The sequence below is a fragment of the Vanacampus margaritifer genome, chromosome 11 (assembly GCF_051991255.1).
Source record: "Vanacampus margaritifer isolate UIUO_Vmar chromosome 11, RoL_Vmar_1.0, whole genome shotgun sequence".
Lineage (NCBI taxonomy): Eukaryota > Metazoa > Chordata > Actinopteri > Syngnathiformes > Syngnathidae > Vanacampus > Vanacampus margaritifer.
In genome coordinates, this window is record NC_135442.1 from 17,071,273 (window position 1) to 17,096,904 (window position 25,632).

Here is a 25,632-nt window from a genome sequence, read left to right on the forward strand (position 1 = left end):
TTCTTCACAGTAATTTTTCATTTAAATCAGTCTGTTAATATCAGCAATGTAATGTTTACCTGTTGAAGAGTCCCTGTTGAAAACTACTGGTCAATGGGATCAAATAATTGCTCACTCTCGACACGTGTCAGTGGTTATATGTACAAATGCAAATTTTCATGCTTATATTGAACTGCTTAGGGCTCTACTTTCATTTGTCAGATTCTCAAAGGTGCACGCCACGATAATGAGGATAGATGGGGGACGAATCTGCTAATGACTGATGGACAGCCCTTGAAAAGGACACTGCATTTACATGATGAATGAATCGGGAGGATGATTGAGTGTGATGCGCAGGGCCCCTTGCCTCCAAATGCAAACAGAGCAACATTTATAATACACTGCCTGGTCGGTCTCGGGGGATTCCGCCTGCGGGGTCCAACATTATGCCTTTTTGAGGGGTAGCCACATGAGACATATTGTAGTGGCCCTGCCAGAACAGGCACTGGACCTCTTTATGCAAGATATAATACAATAAGTTTCAATTATCATTTCATATTTAGTGTCTTTATTATCTAATCATTTAAGAAAATATAAGTAGCATATTTTTTTCATTATTATTAATACTATTAATATTACTTTTAGCAGTTTAACTGAATAATTAACATTTGACATACCATCCACCAAGACTGGAAAAATCGATTAATGGAGGTTCGAGTACCTGTGGGTGAAATAGTGTAGCATCTAGTCCCGGTAGCCAAAATGCACAGGAATACATAACACGCAGCAAGTCCAATGAATGAGGCCAATCAAGGCAGCTGCATTAAAAATAAACAAATAAATAAAATAACAATAACCCTCTTTTATAAAATCAAATTGCTATTGTTGGGCTAAAACCTTATAAGACCCATTTTGGTAAATTTCTAATTTTTTCATAAATCTTTACTATTGGTCAGTCCACTTGTGAACAAATTATTGGCCAATCTAAAGTGTTGAAAATGACTTGGTCACTTTGACAATACAATGTTAATGGTTGAACAAACATGCCGTTTTTGTCTCAGTCTCCATTTTTGGAATCTCCTGAAAACTGATTGTTGTGGTGGTACAAGGATTCGGCCCGACGCTATTGAAATAGCTGTGAAGGTGGCAATGTGTAGATTTTTTCCCCTGGTGTTTATATCTTGTTCAAGACATTCCTTATGGAATGATTAACCTGATGCACAAAAGGATGTGCACAAGGCAGTAAAAAGATAATTGATGATTGGTAAATTTAAATGGATAAAAGTAAAACGTTCGAATATTAAATATTAAAAAAGCAAGAACGTGTTAATGTCATTATTTTTATTCATGACATTTGTGCTGGCCCAGTTGAGCCACCATTAATGTCAAACCCTGGGGTCCATTTCACAAAGCATGTTCAACAAACACCGAGACTAACCCTGAACAGCGAGTTGACATACCCTGAGAGAGAAAACTCTGCGTTTTTGGTTCCAAGACAGATAATTTGAGGTAGTTATATCAACACAGAGTAGTTTCACCTGGCGTTGCCACTATGCTAAAAAAAAAACACATAAATGAAGCCCCGATTTGTCGAGTCACCATGGCAACAAGGAAGAATAGTTGTTGCTGTTGTTTTTTACCCCTCTCAACTGAAAATCTTAATTTGATCATATGGCAAATTTGAACATGTCTTTAGAAGAAAAAAAAGTGCAACACCGGTGCAGCTGAACGTTGCTGCTTTGGTCAATGCGTAAATTTAAATGTAGTCCTTTGCAATCACAATAATATTACAGGGGAAACTGTTGAATTGGAGCTCTTTAATTAATTTCATTTAGCTGCAAGAAGCGCATTTGACTTAAGATGAAATATAAAAACAATATTCAAACAGTTATAAGACAAAAACGGAGGGCAACACACAATATATGCTGTGATGTGAGCGCATGACTACGGCGCCGGTAATGTTGCAAATGTAAGGACGGATTAAGTTGTGTATGAAAATGATGGACTGTAATGGGAAACAGTACCGCTCAAAAAGAAAAGTGTCGAAAAATGCCAGTATATCTATGCGCGGTCTGATAACAATCTCGCAACGAATATTTAATTCCCTGCGCAATATAGCGGCACCTTCATCAATAGGGTCATTGTCAAAAGGACATACCATGTTCGTGACAAAAGTGGACTTTAAGCTATAGACTATAGGCGTATTTACGCAAAAACTCGCCGCAGCGGAATTTATAAATGAGGAAATGAAATGTCGTGTGTGTCAGAAAGGAGGCGGGGACAGAGAAAACCTCGAGGTTCATTGTGAAAAACCTGACCAGGTTTGATTCATGAACAATTTTGCTATGGTAACTGACCGAGAGCTTACCTCGTTTCCTCTGTTTTCAGTTACCTCCCTTTCTGAAACGGAAGACGCAGATTTTCCCATATTTCAGGGTTTCTTAACTCAGGGTTGTCACTAAACCTGCTTTGTGAAATACAACCCTGGTCTGTTTTCCTTTTTTTTCCCCATGTGATTTTTAGGAAATAGAGCTTTGGTTGTGACTCGGATGACAAAAATGAGAATTGCTCCAATAAAAAAAAAGAAAGGAAAAAAAAAAGGATTTGTGGTTTTGTTGTTAGGAATTGACAACTGGAACAACCAGTTGCATTCTTGGGTGGAGGAATGATTTGATTGATACTTAAGCCTTGAAAACAAAAGTAATTCCTCTAACTTTGTAGCCGAGTGCTTATAAGTTTGTTTTACTGTTTTTCAATTTGCAGACTACTTTCTGCTTCAGAATGACATACAGTAAGATATTTAAAAAGTGAAAAGCTTGTCAAGAAAAGAAACCTTAGTCTGTAAGTAGGCTTTATCTAGGTTCCAATTGCATGCTGTCATGACGGCCAATAGAGAAAATAAACTCCTAGAAAAAAATTTCAATAATTATACCTTGCCATTCTTCCACTTTGTCTATTTGATAGTTATTGTGCTATTTTCTGCTTCATGCCGAATGATAATAATATGACACAACTGTACAATTGGCGTTCTTCGCTGGGAGGAACAGTTCCATTGTGATTTGAGTGCCGGAAATAAATAATAATTATGTCGAACAAAAGTGAAACGATCCCAGTGCCATGTTTTTAGTTGGTTTGTCTGTTGATTTACCGAAAATGTCGTAGGATGTAATATACAGAGTAGACACCACTATTTGCAAAGTGGGGCTGGCGGAATGGTTCCATTATTGCTTGAGTGGCAAATAGAGAAAAAACATTTGAAAAAAAATATTTGTGGTTCGTTTCTCTATTTGATAGTTATCAAGCGTCTTTCTTCTTCATGTAGAATGACATTAGGAATACACAGAAATGGCGGCACTATTTGCATTCTAGGGTGGTTGGGGACAGTTCTATGATGCCTCGAGTGGTCAAATGAAATTATTGTTTTCGTTAACAAATGCTACCATTTGCATTCTGGAATGAAGAGAACGGTTTCATTGTGACTCGAACACCAAAGTGACAAAAAAAAAAGTTTAACAAAAATATAAACGCGGCACTTTTGTTTTTGCTCCCATTTTTTTAGATGAACTCAAAGATCTAAAACTTCTACCACATACACAATATCACCATATCAAGATGCTGATTAGATACCATGATTAGTGCACAGGTGTGCTTTATACTGCCCACAATAAAAGGCCACTCTGAAAGGTGGAGTTTTTTTTAATTTGTGGTTGTCTGAGGACCCAAAAAGCCAGTCACTACTGGCCAGTTCTCTGAGTCTCCAATAAAACAAAACTGCACCTTTTATTGTGGGTAGTCTAAGGCACACCTGTGCACTAATCATGGTAATCAGCATCTTCTTGATATGGCACACCATTGAGGTGGGATGGATTATCTCGGCAAGAGAGACGTGCTCACTATCACAGATTTAGACTCTTATGAGGGAGAAGTTTTAGATCTTTGAGTTCATCTCATAAAAAATGGCAGCCAAAACAAAAGTGTTGCATTTATATTTTTGTTGAGTATAAAAAGCAACAACAAAAAAACTGAAAGTAGGGCACCATGGTTTATTTTTCCATCTTTTTGTTTGCTTGCAGTCTACTTCCTGGTTCAGAGAGACTGATATAAATTGATAGGAATTTGCAGATTGGACCTGACCATTTTTGTTCTACAGAGGTTGGAACTTTTGTGACTACCGTTTTAGTAAAACCAGCACATCAAATAACAGCAATCTGCAAAATAATATCTATATGTTCACTCTTGGCACAGCTCATAAAATGTACACTTCATTCTATTAATGATGTGCTACTTAAGGGAGCTCTTTGACTCCCTCCTCCAAATTTACAATACTCCCCCCAAAGTTATCTTGTGCTTTGCGGTTTATTTTTACCCAGCCTTTCGACATTAATAAACAGCATGCAGTGTGTGGTGTTTCCTTACAGATCGCGGCTACTGCGACTGTGGGAAATGCGAGTGTGACGACGGCTGGTTTGGTGAGGCCTGCCAATTCCAAGAGGAGTGTAACCTTTCCGGAAAGAAGAGCAGGGAGCAGTGCAGAAACCCCCAGGGGGTGGTATGCTCCAACAGAGGTACATTTATTGGTACATTAAGCTAGAATGTCGAGGTGGCAGATTTAAAGCGTCAATTGATCATCATATGAACAACAAGTCTTTTTTTCAAAACGACCTATGTGGTCGTATTTATTGGAGGACTGTTTCCAAATGACTCACAAGACAATTTGAGACAAACGTTTATAATTGCAGTCCTAATGGAATATTGATTATCCATTTTTACTAACAAATCCTCTGATGACAATTCAGTAGGATTAGCGCGACAAAATTTGGGAATAATTGAAAAAGCTTTTTTATTAGGAATATTGTCAAGAAAGTAACAAGCTAATTTACTACTTGGGGGCAAATGTAGTATTTTGGGAAAAATATAAGGTATTCAGTGCAGTATGTCCACCATCTTTGCATACTGACACATTCTGGATGTTATTTTATTTCATTTATTTTTTTCAAAGTTTTTTTTATGGGACTATGAATTGAAAAATATAGCTTCCCCGGCCAAAATTTTGAGCAGGAAACAATGTAGTGCAAATTTGTTGTACCTGTACATAGAATATTGATAGGATTGTTTTTGTAAAGGGACTTGCCACTGTGGTAGCTGCATGTGCAACAATGAAGACAACAAAGGCCTGGTGACGGGACCCTTCTGCGAGTGCGACGACAGCGAGTGTCTGGATGAGGAGACTGGTGAAGTGTGTGGAGGTATTTGCCAAAGCTCCCATCTGGACAAATATTGTAACATAATATCATAGCAATAAAGTTGTTATTTGCAGATACCCAGTCAAGATCATTTGAAGTCTCTTTAAAAATATTGATATTTTTGAATGTCAATGTACAGCCCTCAAAAGGAGTGACCTGATCAGGTTGTTGCGTGTTGCACTGTGCTTCCAGGCCACGGTCAGTGTTACTGTGGAAACTGTTACTGTGCTGCTGGTTGGCATGGAGACAAATGTGAATTCCAGTGTGACATCAGCCCATGGGAGAGCAAACGCAGATGCTCATCTCCAGACGGCAAAATCTGCAGCAACCGAGGTCTGTTCATCTGCTTTGAAACCACACGGCAGTCACAGTGATTGGGATTTTTTTATTTGTTTTTATTTAATCAGATGAGACATTTTAGGAAAATGTTACTAGATTTATGACAGACTTAAATTAACTATAATTTTTAATGTGAACAAGCACTATATAACAGATGCCCATCCAATGAGTTATCCCTGTCCTATGGTAGTACTGTACAGTGAAAAAATAAGTCATGTCATTAAGAAAATACTTTTAAAAATTTATATTAGTCCCAATTCAATTAACGTGCGCCAATCTCATGCACAAACCCCAGCTAGTCAGTTTCTGCTTCTGCAATGTCAAGCACCGTGTGCGCCTCGACCTCCCTGATCTAGAATAAAATGAGGGGAGCCGCTTTGATGGGTCGGGAGTCGGCTGCGTTCCATCACGGACCACAATACACTTTATTTATTTTTCGCTAGTTTAGCTCTACCCATGTACAAAGTGAGACTGAACTTTGCACTAGACTTGCGCAAGGCACGGAAATAGCTATCATTCTTACTGGAATGCCTGCTTTTAAAAGTACAGTTGAGGCAGGTCCTTGTTAAATGGAAATATATTCGACAATTCAGGAGCAACATTTGCTCTTTCACATTCAGTTGCCAGCTAGGAGCTATTGTCTTTCCAACGTGTCCTGGGTCATCCCTGGAGCCTCCTCCTGCTGTGACCTAATAGGACAATAAACAGACACCAGATCAAGCAAGTATGGGGCCTGATCCTGATTCTTGAGGGCTGTCTAAGTGTCTGTTCAAATTTTGTAATATATACTAAAATTAACACGCAGCCAGTGCAAAGATGACAGAACGGGAGTGATGTGGCTGAACCTATGGGATCGAGACAAAAGCCTTGCGGCGGTGTTCTGAACTAATTCAAAGATTTGTTGAGGCAGGTGATGAGAGAAGTGCATCAACAGGAATAATATTGCAACAATACACTAAAAATAACAAGTTTCTTGAAAATCCACATAAGTAGTGTTGGTGAAAATTCTACCATTTTTTATGTGATCCTCCATCGATTCCAGTAGTTCTTCTTTTTTATTTCTAAAATTAATAATGGCTCACTACTGTACTGTATTAAGACAGAGACACTTTGCACATCTCCCATTTCTGCTTAAGTGAACAAGTGACACAACACTTACTGTGTTCACAAAGTAGAAGGCCGTCATGATGTAGCAGTAGAGACAGAGGGCAAAGGCCGGACAGAATTTACCAGTGCAAAAAGCAACGAGGAGATGACAAGAAGATTTCGATTTTAGGTTCATGTTGAACAAAGTTTGTTTTATTTTTTTACTTTCTAGGGTTGCTTGAAGCACTTTTGTGTAAAAATTGATGAAAAGGAAAGAGGAAAAGAGTCAGGTTGGTATGGTTGCAACATTTATTTATTTCTAGGCTGGATGTGGAAGGTACAACTGTACATGAAACCATGTTCTGTTTTACAGAATAACGCAAAACTATAACATATATTTTAACTCTCTAATAAAAACCCAACCTTAAATTTTATTAACTGCTGGTTTAGTCTTGTTTATTCCCATAAGCTCCCATGGGAACTTTCCAAATTCAAATTCATAGAATTTTGCAACCCTACAGGTCAACAGAGTACAGCCTACAGTGATGTATCAGGACGAATGGGGGTCAGGATAATTATTTGGGAAGGGTCATTCATAACATGGGTAAGTTCTTGTGGAGGAGCTTGGGAAGGTGACTTGTGGGAAGTGAGGATAAATTGGGGCGGATTGGGGATAATGGGGTTTGTAAAGGAGGTCATCAGGAAGCAAGATGATGTCAACCTGGAAAATTTGGAGGTTATTCGGGGAGGAGAGTGATAATTGTAGAGGGTGGGAAGGTATTTGGGAAGGATAATTGGAAGTATCATCTACAAGGATGGATGGAAATCAAATGCAATTACACTTTAGAACAATATTTCTTCACATTGCAGCCTACACTGCAATCGACTCCTGACCCCCCATTAATCACCATTTACCGGTATGTCATCCGTTTCAATAAATAAATGGCACACTAAAAATAGAAGTTTCCTTTATTTCACTTGAGAGTGTAAAAACAAAACAAAATTACTGTCGTCAAGGGAAGGCATCTTTACTTATATAGCACATTGCATACACAAGGCAACTCACTGCTTCACTCAATCAGAAGTACAACATTTAAAAGCATTCACAAACAAAACAGTTGAAGGCATTCAAAATCAAAGTATTGGTGCTGACTTCATTCCTGTTGACACTATTCCATTTGCGTGCAGCGTAACAGCTAAAAGCTGCTTCACCGTGTTTGCTTTGAAACAGTTATGTGTCTCTGTAGACGCCTCCCGATGAAAAGCTGACATTTTACACTATTTCTGATTTACATATGCCAGACAAGTTATTTGTAATCATGAGCATAAAACAAATGCATTGCATAAAAACTAGATTCCATCAACCTACACAGATGAAAAACGATACATTTTTGATCGTTTTAAGTGGCTTTCTTTATGCTCCACAGTAACCTTCATCTCCCCTGTGTGAAAAGCTTGACTGACAGGAGACAGTAGAGTAGCTCCTCCATCGCCTAGCTAATAATACTCTAACTGGCATGCTGTCAAACCGCCTAGCAGCTGGGTTGGTGGCGCTTGGGGCTAAATGCATGCATTAATACACTGCAAGGTTCACATCTATCTCTATAGGAGGACTGTGGGTGTGTGGTGCAGTACATAAGAGAAAAAATTAAGAAGAAGAATGCTCAAACCGTGATGGAAACAGAGGTGCAGTATTTGGCTCTGGCCTGCGACTGTGCATGGCCATGTCATTGAGTTGAACCCTAACCAAAGGGGCTAATACACGCCTAGGGCTCACCAGCTGGCATGCTCCCCCGGGCTTGCTCATGCTCTGACAAGCAATCATTACTACTGGATGTTGCTGAGCCAATGTCGTGATTCAACTACATACAGTACAACTAATGACAACTTGCAGTAGAGAGACACACTGTTAAAAGGCGGAAGAAGTAGCAGAGGTGCTCCTAATACAGAAGTAGGTTACCCAAATTCTGCTTTTTACTTTTTTTCCTCAAGGGCGCACTCTCTAACAGAGCTCTATCGCTTTCAAATGTTTACATTTTTGTCCATAGTAGGACAGGTTCTTTAATGTACTTAAGTACCAAAAACACATTTTTACTTTCAGGTCCTTTCCTCCATATATCTGTTTTCGAATGTAGGGAGCAAAAGTAGTCATTAGAAAAAGAAATACTCGAGTATAGTAAACTGTAAAAATTTGTTTAAAAAATAATAATTATGTCCAGTTATCATATCTAAAATATGTGACTTCACAGAAACTAAATGATTGATCATTTCATGTTGATGTAAACAATAATTCTTCACTTCAACCAACCTTAATTTTTTTGCCTTGATCCTAATTATTTTTCTAACATTTTAGTTACTGAACCAAACTAATTTATTTACTTTGAACTGAATTAACATTCATTCACTTTGACACCAGTTAATCAATTTATGCATAACCAAATGTTATTTCTCACATTTTTTAAAGTTAAAGATTGAAGTAGCACTGATTGTCACACCCATCCAAGTGTGGTGAAATTTGTTCTCTGCATTTGACCCATCCACAGAAGGAGCGGTGAGCAGCAGCAAGGGCTTTCACTCTGCGATCATTTGGTCATCTAACACCCCAATTTCCAACATATAATGCTGAGTGTTAAGAAGGGTGGCATAGTTTTATCGTTTTTTTTGGTATGACCCGACCGGGGATTGAACCCACGCCCACACTGTTTAGTTTATTTGACTAAAAAAAGAAATTTGGCCAACAGAGTATGCTCAAAATATTAATCTTAAAACATGAGCCATATGTAACATTTGAACTAGAGATGAGGTGAGGATGGAGAAAGAAGAGGAGAAAGAAGATGATGGAGAAGGCAGAAGATTCCAATTATAATATCACATGGGCAGTCTTTTGAAAGACATCAGACAACAACAACAAAAACACAGATTGTCTAACAAGCAAATGAGCCCGGACAAACACACGTGGTAACAGGCCTACACGATCTGAGCTGCACAATATCAATATCAAAACAATTCGAAATGAAAGACTGCTTTCTGAAAGCAGTGAGCCTCAAACTACCAAATTCAAAACACTCACTCAAAACCCAACAATATAGCATACTAAATATATTACCTGTATTTTACCTATAAAAAATAATAATTTGAAAATGGAAACTTTATTTTGGGCAATTTGTTTTTTGTTTTTTATTTTGTTTTCTGAGAGAACTCAGTATTGTTCATTCGGTAATTTTTTACTGGAATATTTTGGGCCCTTTGGACGTATATTTAGTTTCGTAGAAATCAAACTTGATGTCTGTCAATGCAAAATAAATGTTTTTCATAATCAAAGCAATAACTTGTTTTGAATGGAAATTATTACTTTCAATGAACAACTGCATGTAATAATTTTTACAGTGTACAGATAGTTAAAAGACATATAAGTACAGTAGAAAAGTATTTGTACTTCATTACTTCCCACAACTGATGACAGAAAGGCCCTAGCCTCAGGATCCGGGTTGAGCAACCAATTGATTTGATGAATGAAAGAAACCTCAGCGGAACTGCAATTAGAAAAAAAAAAAAAGTTTTCTTTGTGTACGTGTCTGTGTTTGTTTGCATGCGTGTGTGCGTTAGGCACCTGTGTATGCGGAGAGTGTAGCTGTTATGACGTGGATCCCTCTGGCGACTGGGGGGATATTCACGGCAACACCTGCGAGTGCGATGAGCGGAACTGCCACGCCACCTACGACCGATACACTGACGACTTCTGCTCAGGTGAACATGCTACATCATTGGGCTGACGATAATGATATATTACATTGTTATTACACATGCACAATCGTTGGACTCAATTTTGCCCCTTGACTGTATGCAAATAAGGTAAAATAAGCTTGGAGTGGGATTCAGTCCAGTTGTACTGCAATACCTTTCTGAAAATGAGAATCAAGGGTGAATCAAGACACACAAAAAAAGGCTAAAGTGCTAGACTAGAGGCACAAGTGACAATTTTTTCCAAATCAACCCAGTCAGTGCCAACTAGGTGGGACACAAAGGTGTATTTTGAAATCAAAGCTACAAAATAGTTTCCCCCTTCAAAGTAATCCCCCTGGAATTGGAGTCTAAAGGACTTTCCCAGGCTTTTCTGCCACATTTGATACAGTTCCCCTCCCTTCCTCCAGGTCACGGTCAGTGTCACTGTGGCAGGTGTGATTGCAAGGATGGCTGGTCCGGAAAGAAGTGTGAGCATCCGCTCTCCTGCTCCATTTCTCTGGAGAGCAGTCTGAAGAAGTGTCGGGGAACATCCAGACTGCCCTGCTTTGGCCGAGGTACACTCGCTTCCTTCCCTCTTGCGCTCCTGTTGCCATGGTAACCCCTGCAGTGAGTTCTCATCTCTCGCCGTAAAAGTGGGTCATTTCTAGTGCCTTTTTTTTAATAGATCCAAGCACAACAAAGCATATTAAACAAATAGCTGTCAATCAAAAAAGGGCATTACAAGCAGAACTTTTTATATCACTTTCTGTTGGGTCTCTTAATGTCAAGGGTCACCAGGTAGACCCCAAGGACCACACGAGTAGCCTTGTGGGCTATTTATAAAAAAAAGAAAGAAAAAAATCATCAGTGATGGGACAGCAATTTAAAGTGGAAATCAACCTTAAATATTTCTTCACAATAATATGTTATATGCAACCTTTCTAGTCTAAACATGAAACTCTGATTAATATTACATTTGTGGACTATAAATTATGAAGCAAAATGCAGTCTTTATTATCCATCTTAGTGGGCGGCCATTTTGCCACTTACTGTCGACTGAAGATGACCCCACAGTTGCTCAGGGCTCAGGCAACGACCAATCACAGCTCACCTGTTTTCTCAAGCTGCACTGTGATTGGTTGTTACCTCAGACCTGAGCAACTGTGATGTCATCTTCAGTCGACAGCAAGTGGCAACATTTATAAGATTTATTATCATTATTATTATTATTTATTATTACCCAGAATGCCATATTTAGACTAGTGGGGCTGCACAGAACATATTATTGTAAAAATAAAAATAAAAATTGGGGGCGTTGATTTTCCCTTTAGAATTAAAGTCAATCTTATCAATATTGATAAACATTGTGAGAAATCGTTTGCATGACCAGTGTCTTAAGTCTTAACACAAATGAAGTATTTATTTATTTATTTTTTTCAGAATTGTGTACCAAACTGGTAGCTCTTCACATTAAGTTCTCATTTTCAAAAAAAATTCAACACCCCCTCCTTTATAGTATCTAAAAAAAAGTGGGGGCATTTGCTATAGCAACGGCAAAGTTACAGTGAACTGGCGGTGGGTTGATTTATGTGTGATTTATGACACTGTATGATTCATTAGCAGCCCTGCTGGACAGCAGAAGCCCGTTTTCTTGCAGCCCCTAAAACCGCTAAAGGCCGACGTGCGGCACTGGCAAGTCACGCTAGTGCAGCAGATGTACAGTTTGGTCCTTCTCGGTGGACCTTCGTGGCCTGTTGATTGATGGCAGGGGGTTTAACAAGTGGCAGGAAAAACGTGCCAAGGAAGCAGTACAAGTTGAAGTTGTTTATAGCCTTTTAGCACATTTTAGCTTTATTACTGCTCGGTAAAAAAGCATTTGTTTGATACCAACTAAAATCAAAATATTTAATAAACATACATGAGAGCTTCAAAATCCTGCTCATGGCTTTTAATAGAGGGAATAAGATCCAAGTTGTTACCATGGTGACCCTGGCATGTTATTATGACAGCATCAAAATCCCACTAATGGTTTGTAACATGGGTAATAGCGTCTCTGATGTTGCCAAGTGGATTTGTGAACTTTAGTGGTATACTCAAATATTTTAGTGGACACCCTCCTGGATGTCACTCATATTGTGTTTGGCTAGCATATGTGCTAAGAGATTTGTGTCCAAGTCTTCAACAATTTAAAGTTGTGTATTACAATAATTTTTGTCAGTACTGATTAAAGCCACATACAGTAGTGGCAGACGGTTACAGTTACCCACAACATGAATAAGCAAAAGTGTTATATAAAATGGAGGGATGGTGATCTATAAAGGTGTATAATTTGGTGCTGATCCAAACCAGGATTGCTTGCCCTTGGTGGACGTTTACTATATGCCATGTGGCTTCTATTGGTTCCAGACATTGGTTTGATGTGCCCAGTCAATCCTCCACTATAACATAATGAAACAGAAGAGATGAACAATTGACAGCAGAGTTAATTAACTCCAACACCTCCAGCAGTGCCATTATCTCCACGAACTGCAATAAAATGGAGCTTTAAACTAGAACAATAAAGCCAAACGCTTCCTGGTTAAAATTGACATTACTGTTCATTCTATTGGCTGCTGACATCTTTTAAATATTTAATTACCTGTATCCCGTGTTGTTGAGATTCATCAGTGTTTATACTAAGCGGGGGTCGGGGGGAAATCAAAATTTAAAACAATAACACTCAGTGTTTTTAATGTGCTGTTTAAAAGCGGATCCTGGATGCTGGAAAAACTGACTTTACTGCAATCACATTGGCTTCAGCTACAAAAAAAAGCAAGAAATTCAGTGAAAGGAAGTCAGGCAGCAGAGAATGGGAGTTGTTGAAAAGCGGGTGCAGATGGCAGATTGAGCGGAGAAAAACCCTGAAATGTGAACCAGCAGTCTGAAAGCTTTTTTTATTCTTCTCCTTGAGACACAAAAGACGAGCGCATTCTTTCCACTATGTGGTATTTCCTCAAGGAAACACCTGCTTTCATCATTGGGATTCCTTGCCAAGTGTGATGAACGGTCGTATAGTCTCATGTCTGGCATTTGATGTGCAGAAAAAGGTCAGAGTTAAAGGGGGTCATTGCAGTTTATTTTGTGAGGCGATGCGAAATAACTGTGAGGCAGACTCTGAGTGACATTTTCGATGTGATTTCCCTCCACACCTCGCCTCTGACAGTATGTGTCATCCCGATGACTTCTCACTTCACTGGTCTCCAGCTGGTACTACTACACTCACTTTGAAACAATGCTGAAGGTCATTGGCTAACTTATTGTTTAAACAATTAACACAGTTCTGAGGATTACTATCCTCAACCTGTCTTTGAACCGGTTTTGTGACTATCATACCAAGGAGCTAGGCTGATATGTGGCGGCCGTGGCTCACGGTGTAGAGACGGACGGTCGTTCAGCAAACAGACGGTCGGCTGTTCGATCCCGCGCTCCCCAAGTCATGTGTCGTTGTGTCCTTGGGCAAGGCACTTCACACACATTGCCTCCAGTGCTACTCACACTGGTGTATGGAAGGTGCCAATGTTTGGTGGTGGTCGGCGGGTCCATAGGCGCACACTGGCAGCCATGCTTCCGTCAGCATGCCCAAGGGCAGCTGTGGCTACTTAAGTAGCTTACTGCCACCACAGTGTGAATGTGTGAGCGCATGAATAATGGCACCACTGTGGAGCGTCTTTGAGTATCTGCTTAGATAGAAAAGTGCTATATAAATCCAATGCATTATTATTATATGGCTTCAGGGCAAAGCATCCTATTTTGACTTTTTTTTTTTTGTAGTTGAGTAGTAGTATTCCAAAATTCTGCACCCTGACCATGGCATCGAAGGGCCAGAAGACATATGTCGTAGAAGTGAGCAGTAGGGCTGTCACCTGTATCTGAACAGAGGTTTGTTGTGTGGAAAACCTGAATTCTGACCAAGCCACCAACAGCCAGGCTCAGATGATCTCACGGCTAAACATTCCACAAAAAACATTCACCAAAGAACTTTGAGGAATACAACCGTCAACCCATATTTGATCCCAGATCTTTTGGGTGGGAAATTTGCAGAACACTGAGGTGCAGTACAGTGAACCCAGGCCTGTTGGGTTTAAAAACTGGAAAAAAAAAACAAAAAAAAACAAAGTGCTAAGCTCTGGCCTGATATATGTCCTGTCATACTACCTCCCATCTCCAGAGTCCACTGCATAGAAGACAAATGTCTGAAGGCTTTCTCTAACCGCATATACCATGGATGCCCCCCACAACTAGATATCCCACAGAGAGGCCATCCAAGGTGGAAAAACCAATCTCTAAACAGAGTTGGTGTCATATGACCCCAACTACAACCAACATTCAATGCTGTCCTTTTGTCTATCTCAAAAAGACTCAATGATTTCGCCCAAAAAAACACAACTAAAACACAGTTCCCAGTGACTGTAGAAGCAAATCCACTACAACTGAATGGAATATCAATGAGGGCGTTTCCACCCAATGATTTATCGACACACACAGACCACTCTACCAGGCATCTTAACAACTGTTGTACTGGTGTATTGTACTCCAAAAGAATGATACCATTCGTGGTCTGGGATGTGCCTCCAACTTGGAGCAAAAATAATTGGTTTTGCTACTGAGGATGGTGCAGTCCAGTCCTGACCAAGTGTTGGTGCATGGACTGATGACACCTGCTCAGATGAGAGGCGAAAACGTCTTCCAAGACGACCAGAGCAGTCCAGTTGCGATCGATTCAATGTTCACAGTACAGTATATATCATCAACATTAATTCAATCCTGCATCCATTGGGCTTAAAAAAAACATATTCCACTTAAATCCCCTATTCTAGTCATTCAAGTCACAGGGAATTGACTGTTCCAAGGGTCTTTCACAGATGGCATTCCACTTCTGAAACTTCTGTACCAGACACCAAAGAAACAGACTCTTGAGTATTGAGCCTGCACGCTCAATCACAGTATCAGAATGAATAATTGACAGTGTAATTATACTTTGAATGATACTTTCATTGGGTGGTACAATTTTGTTCAGCTTGCCACTTTACAATTTAGAACACAGTTCTTTCCATTGTCATATTGTGGAAGGTTGGAGGGCTTTTGCTAGCCTTCAATTGTTTCAGACACAGTGAGTGGAGCAGTTGTGTGATCTGTCTGTAGAGAAGTATCCCTTTTATGCAACAATGGGAGCAAACTGCATTTTTTTTTTTAGATAGAGATACTTGTAAAGAAGAGTAGCAAATGTTGCATTTCCTTCATTGTTGTTCACTATGTGGACTTCCTCTTCTGTTCATTGGCACTATGCATTGTGACTAATGCATCATTAAGGTCATGATCAGAATCCTTGAAATGCTGCACTTTTTCCTTACCTCGGTTTCTTGCAAGGTGCACAATGCTGCCAGTGAATGAGCTTGTGCCGCCACACTCTCAAAATTGCTAAATTTAATTTGATGCGCCCTAAACCACCCTCAGTTAGTAGCAGGTTAGTAGCAGGGTTATCCATGAAAACGCTTACGTGACTTCATCAGAAAGTGTGACAAGCATAACCACACACACACACACACACACACACACACACACACACACACACACACTTTCTCTCTCTCTCTCTCTCTCTCTCTCTCTCTCTCTCTCTCTCTCTCTCTCCAGGTGTGAATAGTTTGACAGGCGGATATAATCGATAAGGGAAGGGTGTTATGACATCAGTGGTTGCCAGGGTAACTGACTCCCTTGCACAGATGATGCCATGCTCTATGGGTCTGTGTGTGCATGGTTACTTACGCTACAAAACTCAATAATGTTTACTGAGTTACATGACGGAGCCTTTAAACAACAAATAAAGCTTCAGAAATGTGAGTAAAATGTATGGTATGTAGAGTTATTTCTATTTGACAAAAGATGCTAGCGTGCTAAATCTGGTGCACCCATAAATCTAAATATGTACGATGTGCTGTCTTCTATTGCACGCTTTATTGCTCCTTTATTGGGTACACTTGGTCAACTGCTAAACTACTGAATGTCAAGTCAACCAATCACGCGGCATTATCGACTATAGCGATTTGAGAATGACCTTCGAATGAAAATGCATCACAGCACAACTGAATTGTCTTTTATGCTGCCGCGTGCATCATTTTTAGGGCCACCTGTTGATTTTAGTGGCATTTCATAACAAGAAAAATATATGCAGCACATAATATTGAGGTAGGCTACACACAACAATGGCTACTGGTTGTCTTTTTATCTTTATAAAAATGAAGGAAGGGTGATTTATTTGTTCAATGTTTAACACTGGTTGAATTATTTTGACACGTGTGACCATGATGTTAAAAATTCCTTCTCCCTGGACTTGTGGCCGTATAATTGCAGTGTGGTTTACTTTTTAATTTTATCTATTTATTGAACACACTAGCTGGCTGGAAAGCTACTTGGGCAACACAGGTCAGGCTATGCGGTGTCCCACAAGGGTCAATGCTGGGGCCCTAAGCTTTTTATTTCATGTAAAGTATCTGACACACTGAAGTTTATTGTTTTTGCAAATGACACAAACATTTTATAGAAGCAGTCAACCAGAAAATAATAACATTCAAAAATTGGTTTGACATAAACTATCTTTGAACGCAAGTAAAACAAACCGTATGTGTTGTGTTGTGTTGGTCATCTTCAGTACACCACACTTTTCATCCTTGCAAAACATTTCTATCATCTTTACTTGTTCTTTGCAACTTAGCTACACAAGTGTTACGTGCAAACACATATGCTTTTTTTTTTTAACACATGCTACCCACACTTTAGACACAAAAGAGCCCAAGATGTAAATACACCATCTTCTGTCTGTGTTTTTTGTAGGTCAGTGCCAGTGTGGACAATGTACTTGTCACCCACCTGGGGACAGTCGAGTTCATGGCAAGAATTGCGAGTGTGACGACCGACAGTGTGAGGACCTCTCTGGGGAGGTGTGCGGGGGTGAGTGCACACGCACACAAAATTTAGAGAAAAAACTATTATCCAGTTATTACATAAAAAAATACAAGAGATGAGGGAGACTTAGTGCAGCTTCCTGGAACATAAAGACAAACACAATATTGTGGAGTGACCACATCACGAGTGAGTGACTTTGTTCCGGAAAAAAACATCTAAAGAGACAGACTGGGAACCAAACGTCCATTTTCAGGTTTGACAGGTTTCTATTTTAAATCAACTTAATTGTTGAAATCTAAATTTTAGATCCAGTGTTCTTTCTCACTTTCAAACTATTTCAATCATAGAACATATTTTCGAATGAACCTTCACACATTTGAAGGAGGCTAAAGTCATCATTCAAGCTATTGATCCCAAATGGCATGTAAGGGTTGGTTTACTAGTGGTTTCATTACAGAATTATTGGGCTTTTTCTGCTCTATAGTAAGTATGGCGTCATGGTGAAACGGTTTATTTAAGGGAGGCGTTTAATAGTGTTGACTAATTGGGGCTCAACATCTAATAAAGATGTACAGTATATAGTCCCAAGTTGAAAAAAAAACTGTGTATATTTGAGTCACTAATAAGCTGTTTTAAAAAAAAAGAGAGCAATTATAGAATCAACTCAGAGTCTTTCAGGGGGAAATTCAATCACTCACATACAGGCATGATGCCTTGCTCACCTAGACAGGGGCTAGGAAGCAGACTCTGATCCCTCCAACAACTACTGTAATTGCCATTTTTACATTTTTGTCGGCAGTAGGACTCAAACCCATGCTACTCCAACGCTAAAGCATAAGCCCTTATAGACTGAGCTCTCAAATACTGCAGTAGTTGGAATTGTTATTTTTATCATATTATATTGATTGGCTGGCAAAGATCACATAGTTTTAATATTGGTACGGCCATTTTGCAATCAAGTTTAGGTGACTAACTATGGCTTCTTTGCCAGGAATTAAGCAACACGGACATAAAAATTCAAGCAAACCTATAAGATGTCTAGTTGGCATTAAGTATATGTGGTACAATGTGTACTCTGTGCAAGTCAAGGCGGAAGCTAATTGAACTAAGATGCTTCTTCCATCACTCCAAGTCAATGACTCTTTCTCTGTGCCTTGTCTGATTAAGGCAGCCATGCGTGGACGCACATTGCTACAAAGTGAGACAGGTCGCTGCTTTTAATTTCAGAACATCACGTGGTGCTCGCACACGGCGTCAGCCACGAAAATGTCCGACAAGACTGAAATAAAAGAGTGTCTCATTTGACTGCAGATGTAAAGATGTTGTTTTTCATGTGCGTCTTTGTTACTTGTTTTGTTAGCTTGTATTTCGATTCACCTTACCCACAGACAATAATAGAAATAAAAAAATACTATTTCTGGTGTCAAAGCTTTATTAATTTTATTATTGTAGGATCATGTCTTAAGTGAAATTTTAACATTCTCACCTAAACGAGCTAACAACTGTAAAGTATTAGCGATCGGAATAGCCAAACCCAGCACGGCTAGCCACGATTCTCATCCTCTTAGACCCGCACAGACATATGACTGTCACCTTGTTAGCTAAATATTTTATTGCTGTGGAGCAGCGACAGAACAGCAGCAGATGGGAAAGGAAAGTTCTCTAGTAAATTAGTCGATTGGAGACGAGAACAAGATGCCAAAAACAAGTGATTCATGGTGAGTCGATTTTCAAGCTTTAAACACCAATACGTACGAGTAGAATAGGCGACTCCTCGACTAGTCGACTTATCAGCTTAACTTTTATAGTCAGGACAGACACACATGTATAAATCACTTAAGTCATATTAGCACCACTTAATGTTCTATGGTCATCACACTTTTTTTTTTGTTGTACACTCTGTGATGGGACCATAAACAACTTAGTATGCGGATTGAGCTTAGGTCTAATATACTGAGATTTCAGAAATATCTTTGTGAACCCGGTATTCTACTCACCGTATGTAATAATAATCAAAGGTTACCAACAATATTGTCTCCTGTCCAGGCCTCATTTTATGTCTTCTGTATATCAAAGGTCCGTTTTCCCTCTACTACCAGGTCATGGTTACTGCTCATGCGGACGCTGTATCTGTGAAGAGGGCTGGTTTGGCAAGCAGTGCCGCTTCCCCAGGTCATGTGACATAAGTGACACCCAGAGCAAGGAGCTGTGCGAGACCACCGATGGAGTCCTCTGCAGTGGCAAAGGTAACTTATATGAATATTAGCAATCATTTAAAATATGTTATATCATTTATTATAATTCAGCAATCGTAACACTGTAATTATAGTGCATGTGCAAGCCATGTTTCAGTAAAGTTCAACTTCTGATTATTTTATCTTTAATGCTAGCTATACTAATAATAACAACCAGGAGACTGCATATTCTCAGTTGAACTATTTATGCCAGAAAGATCGAGTACACTGAATGCGGAAGAATCTGTCCAAAATGGTTTCTACTCTTATGCTCTCTTGGCTCTTGGCTGCCCACCCACATGGGGGACGGCTCAGCCTAGCCTAGGGCCGGCCCAGGGCATAGGCAAACTAGGTGGTCGCCTAGAGCGCCATTTTAGTGGAGGCGGCGCCAAATTGCAGGGAAAAGAAAAAGAAAATTTTCTATAACTAGCAATATGACCGGCTTGTTACCAACACACCTTTTTGTGTTGTGATAAATTTAGCATACATTTTTACATCAACAATTAATAAACTACCCAAGGAGCATAAAGTAGAGCAAAATTCAAAATTAAGTGATCGAATATTAACTCTTTGACTACCAGACGTTTTCAGAAAAGGGATGCCGTGGGTGCTAGCCGATTTAAGCATTTTTGACTGATCTTTCAAGGTCCACAGAAAATTATGTGTTTGGACTATGGAAACACACATACTACCAAATGAAAGATTGGACTCTAATCTTTCATCAGAAAAAAAAGTTTGTTTCTACCTTATTCCGTTTTTCAGTAATCAACAATAGAAAATGGTTAATGTCGCCTCTGTTTTGAAAAAAACGTCTTTTAACGTCTTTGGCACTCCTCCATAGGATTTTACTAAACGTTATTTAACGTTTTTGGCAGTCAAAGAGTCAATTACAAAACAAGGAGGGAGGGTCAGCAATCGCAAAACGAGGAGTAAGCGTCAACAACAGCGCAATCAGACGATTGCATTAGCAAGAGCAAAATAAAGATGGAATTGAATTCACTGTCAAATGTTGTTTCATGTTGCAGGGTCCTGTCACTGCGGCCAGTGCATCTGTTCCACCAAGGACTGGTGGGTGTCTGGAGAGTACTGCGAGTGTGATGACAGAGAGTGTGACAAACATGACGACCTTGTCTGCACAGGTACACCGGCTGAACCAAAATTTCATAAGATTTTATACTGAGCTTAACATAGCTCGATTTATAATTTTCCTTAGGCACTACTAGTACCTTTTTAGGTATTTTTCTAGTAAGATTTGACTTTGGTGACTTTTAAAAATGACAATGGAATTTGTTTTTAAGTGTAGCTAAAGGAGACTCCTATTTGGTTTCTTTCCCCATGTAACTTGTGACAGTCCAAGTGATGCTCCCAGAGAGGGTCCTGGTGTGAAAAGATGTACCTTGTTAAAAAAGTCCTTGTCATTCACAGCTTTTCCTTTCTACGTCATTGCAGGGAACGGACTGTGCAACTGCGGCACCTGCGAGTGCTGGGACGGCTGGACCGGGAACGCTTGCGAAATCTGGGTGGGGGCCGAGTACTGAGACCTGAACGTTGACAACGAAGAACCAAAGCTTGGAGAAGCAAAACATGGACTTGGTTTTATTTCTTGTATTGTACTGGCTACAAGCTTCTTTTTTGTGTAAAATTGTTTTTCTGCAAATCTTTTGATGCATACACATCTGTTTGTGTGTGTTTTTAAATGACATACATAAAACACATATATACGGCTGATATGCAAAATGATGCCGGTTGACAAATGAACACAAATGAAGCATTGGAGGCAGACAGTTAGCGTTGTTTGAGCGTTTTTATTTTTCAAATAATAAAACATTAAATGTGCCGCATGACACAAGATTTTGCATGGAAAACAATGCGAATAAGACCTTAAACATACATACATGGTTACAAATTTGGTTTATAACATGACATAACTCCAAATGGGCATACTTGCAATGGTATATAGTATTATATATTTGTTTTTAAAAAATAAATCATTTCAACAGTGACTCTTTCTTTAACCTTCCCTAAAAGAACGAGACTCAGACTTCCAGGTCTGGATATTCCTCAGACTTAAGAGGGGGAAATTGATAGGACATACATGCGCTATATGCACTAAAGTATTGTGACATGTTAAACCGGAAATGGAAGTAAATATAGCTGATATTCTGTTTGCATGCCCAACAGCGTCCACTCAGGTGGGAATCCTCATCCACTCAGAGAAGCATTTATGAGTTGATGGGGTTTAGATCAGGGCCCTTAGAGGCAAGGTGATTACCTAATTGTTTAAGCATGTTTTCCAACCCTTTTGTCCGTAAAGTGCCGCACTTGAAAACGGGGACCAATCACAAAACTTTTTTGCCCCATAGTTTTTTTATTTATTTTTTTAAATACAAATGAGTATTAGGTCACACTGAAAAGAACCAAAATAATTCTACAATGAGCATAAAATTGTAAATTTACAGAGAATAGAGTTGGAATTTTATGAGAAAAAAAAACCTTATGAGAAAAAGGTATGTTACAGGAATAGTCGTAGTTTAAAAAAAAAATAAGTCGTACTCCTGAGAGTAAGATCAAACTTTTAATTTATATGATAAAAAAATAAAGAAAAAATAAAATCTAAGAGGCCAATGCAGAGGAGGCAGCTGGTCTGACACGGTTAATTCATAAATATGTGAACAGTGAACACTAAATGCAGTAAATCACTCTTTCTTTCTTTTTTACCATTCCACTGGGCGGGACTGGCAATGATTGAAGTTAGCTGTGACCACTCCCACAACAGCGCAGCTATAACTCTCACAGAGAAAAAATATCAGATGAAAAAATAAAGTCATAATGTGGGGGAATAGTCCAAGTTACACTTTGGTACTGCTATTTTTCCATTCTTTTCAGTGTGTTCCTAATACTTCTCCATATTCCCAGTAACATACTTTGTTTGTTATCTCTCCCAGGTTAAAAAATACACTCTATTGCACATTACGTAGTAAATTTACAGCACTCTCTCACATAAATATTCAATGTGTGTATGCATGTACATCAAACTAACTGTACAGTGTCGACAAACCCTTTGCATATATGTCGTTTAAAAAAAATATGTAGCGATACATACCAACAGTTGGTGATAGACATCCTACATTACATGCAGTTTGTCGACACCTTTCTCTCCACCATGCAAAAAAATGGGACAGAATGATCCTAATAAACAAGTACGTGCAAGTACAGTACGCCATACAGGATGAAGGGAGTTGACGTCACACATGACCCGTATCGGGAAAATTGGAGAAATGAAAGTGGCTAAGTGGGTCCAAAAACATTTTAACATTGCAGCCATTTACAAAATTGAAGTTGGCCTCGGGTTTGCCTTTGAAGTTGAATTGAAGGCAACTGGACCTTTATCAATCAAGAAGAAATCAAATTGCCTTAGAAGTTGGATAGAAGGCAAGTAACTTCTTGGTTGTTTCAAAGTTGTCAAATTCGAGAAGCAGTCTAGTTTTTTTTAGTTGAATAAATGGCAATGGGGTTGACTTCAACTGAGAAGAAGTCTAGATTCCTGATAGAAAGATAGGCAACTGGTACAGTTGTGAAATTCCATTCCACTTCAAGTTGAATACAAGGGAACTGAAGGTCCTATTGGTTGTTAAACAACCAATACTTTGTCTAGTCGTCTTTCAACGCTAAATTAGAGTCCAGTTCCACAAGAAATTTGTCTAGCTGTCTTTAAAGTGTAGTAGAAGACAACTAGAATTCTTCTAGAGGTCCAATTACCTTTTCTTCCACTAATGGCGGATTGCCATGACCTGAATGACTGAGAATTTACACAAATCCAGTCCCAAATGCATCTACAGTGATTTCCAGCTCTTACATCATACTCGCAATTCATACCTCATATCCTAGGTTGGTCGTATCTTATTCTGATAAATGTAAAGATTTTCTCAACCTAAAAGAAATAGAAGTAGTTGGAAAAGCCCGATCCAAGCAAGACAAATGTCAAGGATTGGTCATCATCTGCTAACAGTCATGACCAGAGTAACAATTGTGAAAGTGCAGAATAGCTTGTGAGGGTGCCGTAGCCTGCAACATGCCCATGTCAAGTCCTACACTACGTAAATCCCGACACCTCTGAAAATACATGCACGTGACTAATTGAAGGTAGACAAACCTTTGCAAAAATGACATCAAGTTAAGACCTTTCGAAGGAGTAAGAGAGCAGGGCGGCGGTCACGCAACGATCTCAGAAGGGTTTGGAAACAAAAAGCTATCACAGTGAAAGCAGTGATTACTTGAGAGGATTTTCCAAGAATCTTCCTGGTTGGTGGGGGAAGCCTTTGGTCATTTCAGAGTGAGCAGGGTGATTCTCGCAATGCTAACGATGCTACGTGTCCTGTAAATGGATGGTTGGGTGGCCGGGTGGGCGAGGCACCTTTGGCCCAGTGGGGACTGGGAACCTGTTTTTGCATGCCGGGAAAAATCAAGGTTGAAAACAGGCACGTGATAGGCCAGAATGATCAGTACTGGACTCTGCATGCTGAGCTAGGACACGGTTCCTCTTGAATAATAACCTACTTGTTTAAAAACTTTTGAGTAATTCCCCCCTTACCTTTTTATTATACAATGAAAATGTTACAATACATATTACATTGTTGCTGCAAAAGAGACAGAACACAAGATCAACCATGCTTTAGTTTGTAAATGCAGCCGGTAAATGTTGAAAATGTGGACGCTGCCACTGAAAGGCTGTCTGCCACTGTCATACAGATTATCTCGGCCAAAATTCTCAAGCCTAAGAAATTCAAGAAGTCGGCAACGGTGGCCCAAAAGGTCGAGAGATATTCTTACAGACCACGCTTGGAAATAAACTTCAAGAAAAATAGATTTAGCAGAGAAGGCGGACTGCTGAACTGAAGCTTGGTGGGACTTGTGTGATATGTAGACACCATTCCCATACAGCGCTTTTCCCGCCCACATACATTTTTGCAAATGTGTTCACGGAGAGTCCCATTGCACTGATCGTTGCCGTGGTGGTAACTAGCACTCCATCACCAATTGCAGGTGCTGTTAAACTAAAACATACATACATACAACATTTTTGGGTGTCAGTACGCGGCCGTTTGTGTGTGTTTCTAGGGCCAAAGTGTAAAGTGTGAGACTGGTTCTAGAAAAGAGAAGAGAGGAAGGGGAACATACTCATTAAAAAATAGAGGACAGTTGTCCAGATATTTACTCTATCTATACAGCCGCTTTCCCAGAACATAGCTGGTGAACTGTGGTATAGAAAATAGATCTGCGGGTGCACAGACTTCCTCTGCAATAGGGCGTCAAAGAAAGGAACAAGTTTTTTGTTTTGTTTTTTTGTTTTTGTATGAACCCTCAGCAAGCAAAGTGGCTGTAAAACACACGTTCACACCACAACCTCACAGTTCCAGAGGAATTTTTAAAGGCATTCCAGGATCAGAGAGGTCCGTTATTGTCCTCCGGTACTAGGGAAATTCCCCACTACCCTCCCAGTACCCTTCCCCAGCCTCAACCGAAGAATCCGTCCACCAGACAGCTGGAATAAAGGGTGAGGACAAGGCAGAGACAAAGGTGGGGGAGCCAGAGAAGAAAGGGAGGAAAGGTTCTCCCGGATCCAGCGAGGGGGAAAAGGCCTTCCGCCATCGCCCCGGCACACAGCAAACAGTCAAGGGGGGGAAGTGGGGCGTGGTTATGTGGCGGGTTTGTCAGGCTTGCTTACAGGTTTACCTCCGTTCATCACCACAGGCTCACTTGTGCTTTTACTGGCTGGGACCTCCACTTTGGGCACTGTCTCTCCAACGTCGTGCAGGGATGGCTCTCGGTACATGGCGACTGCGGACGCAAGGAGAGATGGCATTCGGTTAGTTAGTTTGTTGTAAGTGAAGAGGGTCTTCTGCATAGATTTTGTCATAACTCTTTTAATTTACTTATTTCCTCACTATAACTTTTATCTGTGGATGTGTCTTTGTAAGTGCTGTCTCAATTTCTGCTCATGTCATCATGTCTGGGGTTGAAGTCAATGTGTATTGGATGATATGCTGTAAAAGTGTAAAAAGTCTTATCTACTTCCGGCTGTTGTCATG

The 25,632-nt window shown here is 39.7% G+C and overlaps 2 protein-coding genes across 3 annotated transcripts in view; one reads left to right on the top strand and one right to left on the bottom strand.

Annotated features, from left to right (window-relative positions):
- The window catches only part of itgbl1 (integrin, beta-like 1), a 34,111-nt gene extending 12,565 nt beyond the window's left edge, over nt 1–21,546 (top strand). The window contains exons 3-11 of the mRNA XM_077580219.1: nt 4,398–4,544; nt 5,103–5,225; nt 5,415–5,555; nt 10,254–10,394; nt 10,799–10,945; nt 17,238–17,354; nt 19,409–19,555; nt 20,569–20,682; nt 20,993–21,546. Coding sequence (XP_077436345.1) covers nt 4,398–4,544; nt 5,103–5,225; nt 5,415–5,555; nt 10,254–10,394; nt 10,799–10,945; nt 17,238–17,354; nt 19,409–19,555; nt 20,569–20,682; nt 20,993–21,081 — 1,166 coding nt within the window. The 3' untranslated portion in view covers nt 21,082–21,546. The remainder of the gene's footprint in view (nt 1–4,397; nt 4,545–5,102; nt 5,226–5,414; nt 5,556–10,253; nt 10,395–10,798; nt 10,946–17,237; nt 17,355–19,408; nt 19,556–20,568; nt 20,683–20,992) is intronic.
- fgf14 (fibroblast growth factor 14) overlaps nt 21,329–25,632 on the bottom strand; it is a 96,214-nt gene continuing 91,910 nt past the window's right edge. For both annotated transcript variants that reach the window (XM_077580220.1, XM_077580221.1), the window contains exon 5: nt 21,329–25,381. In XM_077580220.1, coding sequence (XP_077436346.1) covers nt 25,239–25,381 — 143 coding nt within the window. In that variant the 3' untranslated portion in view covers nt 21,329–25,238. The remainder of the gene's footprint in view (nt 25,382–25,632) is intronic.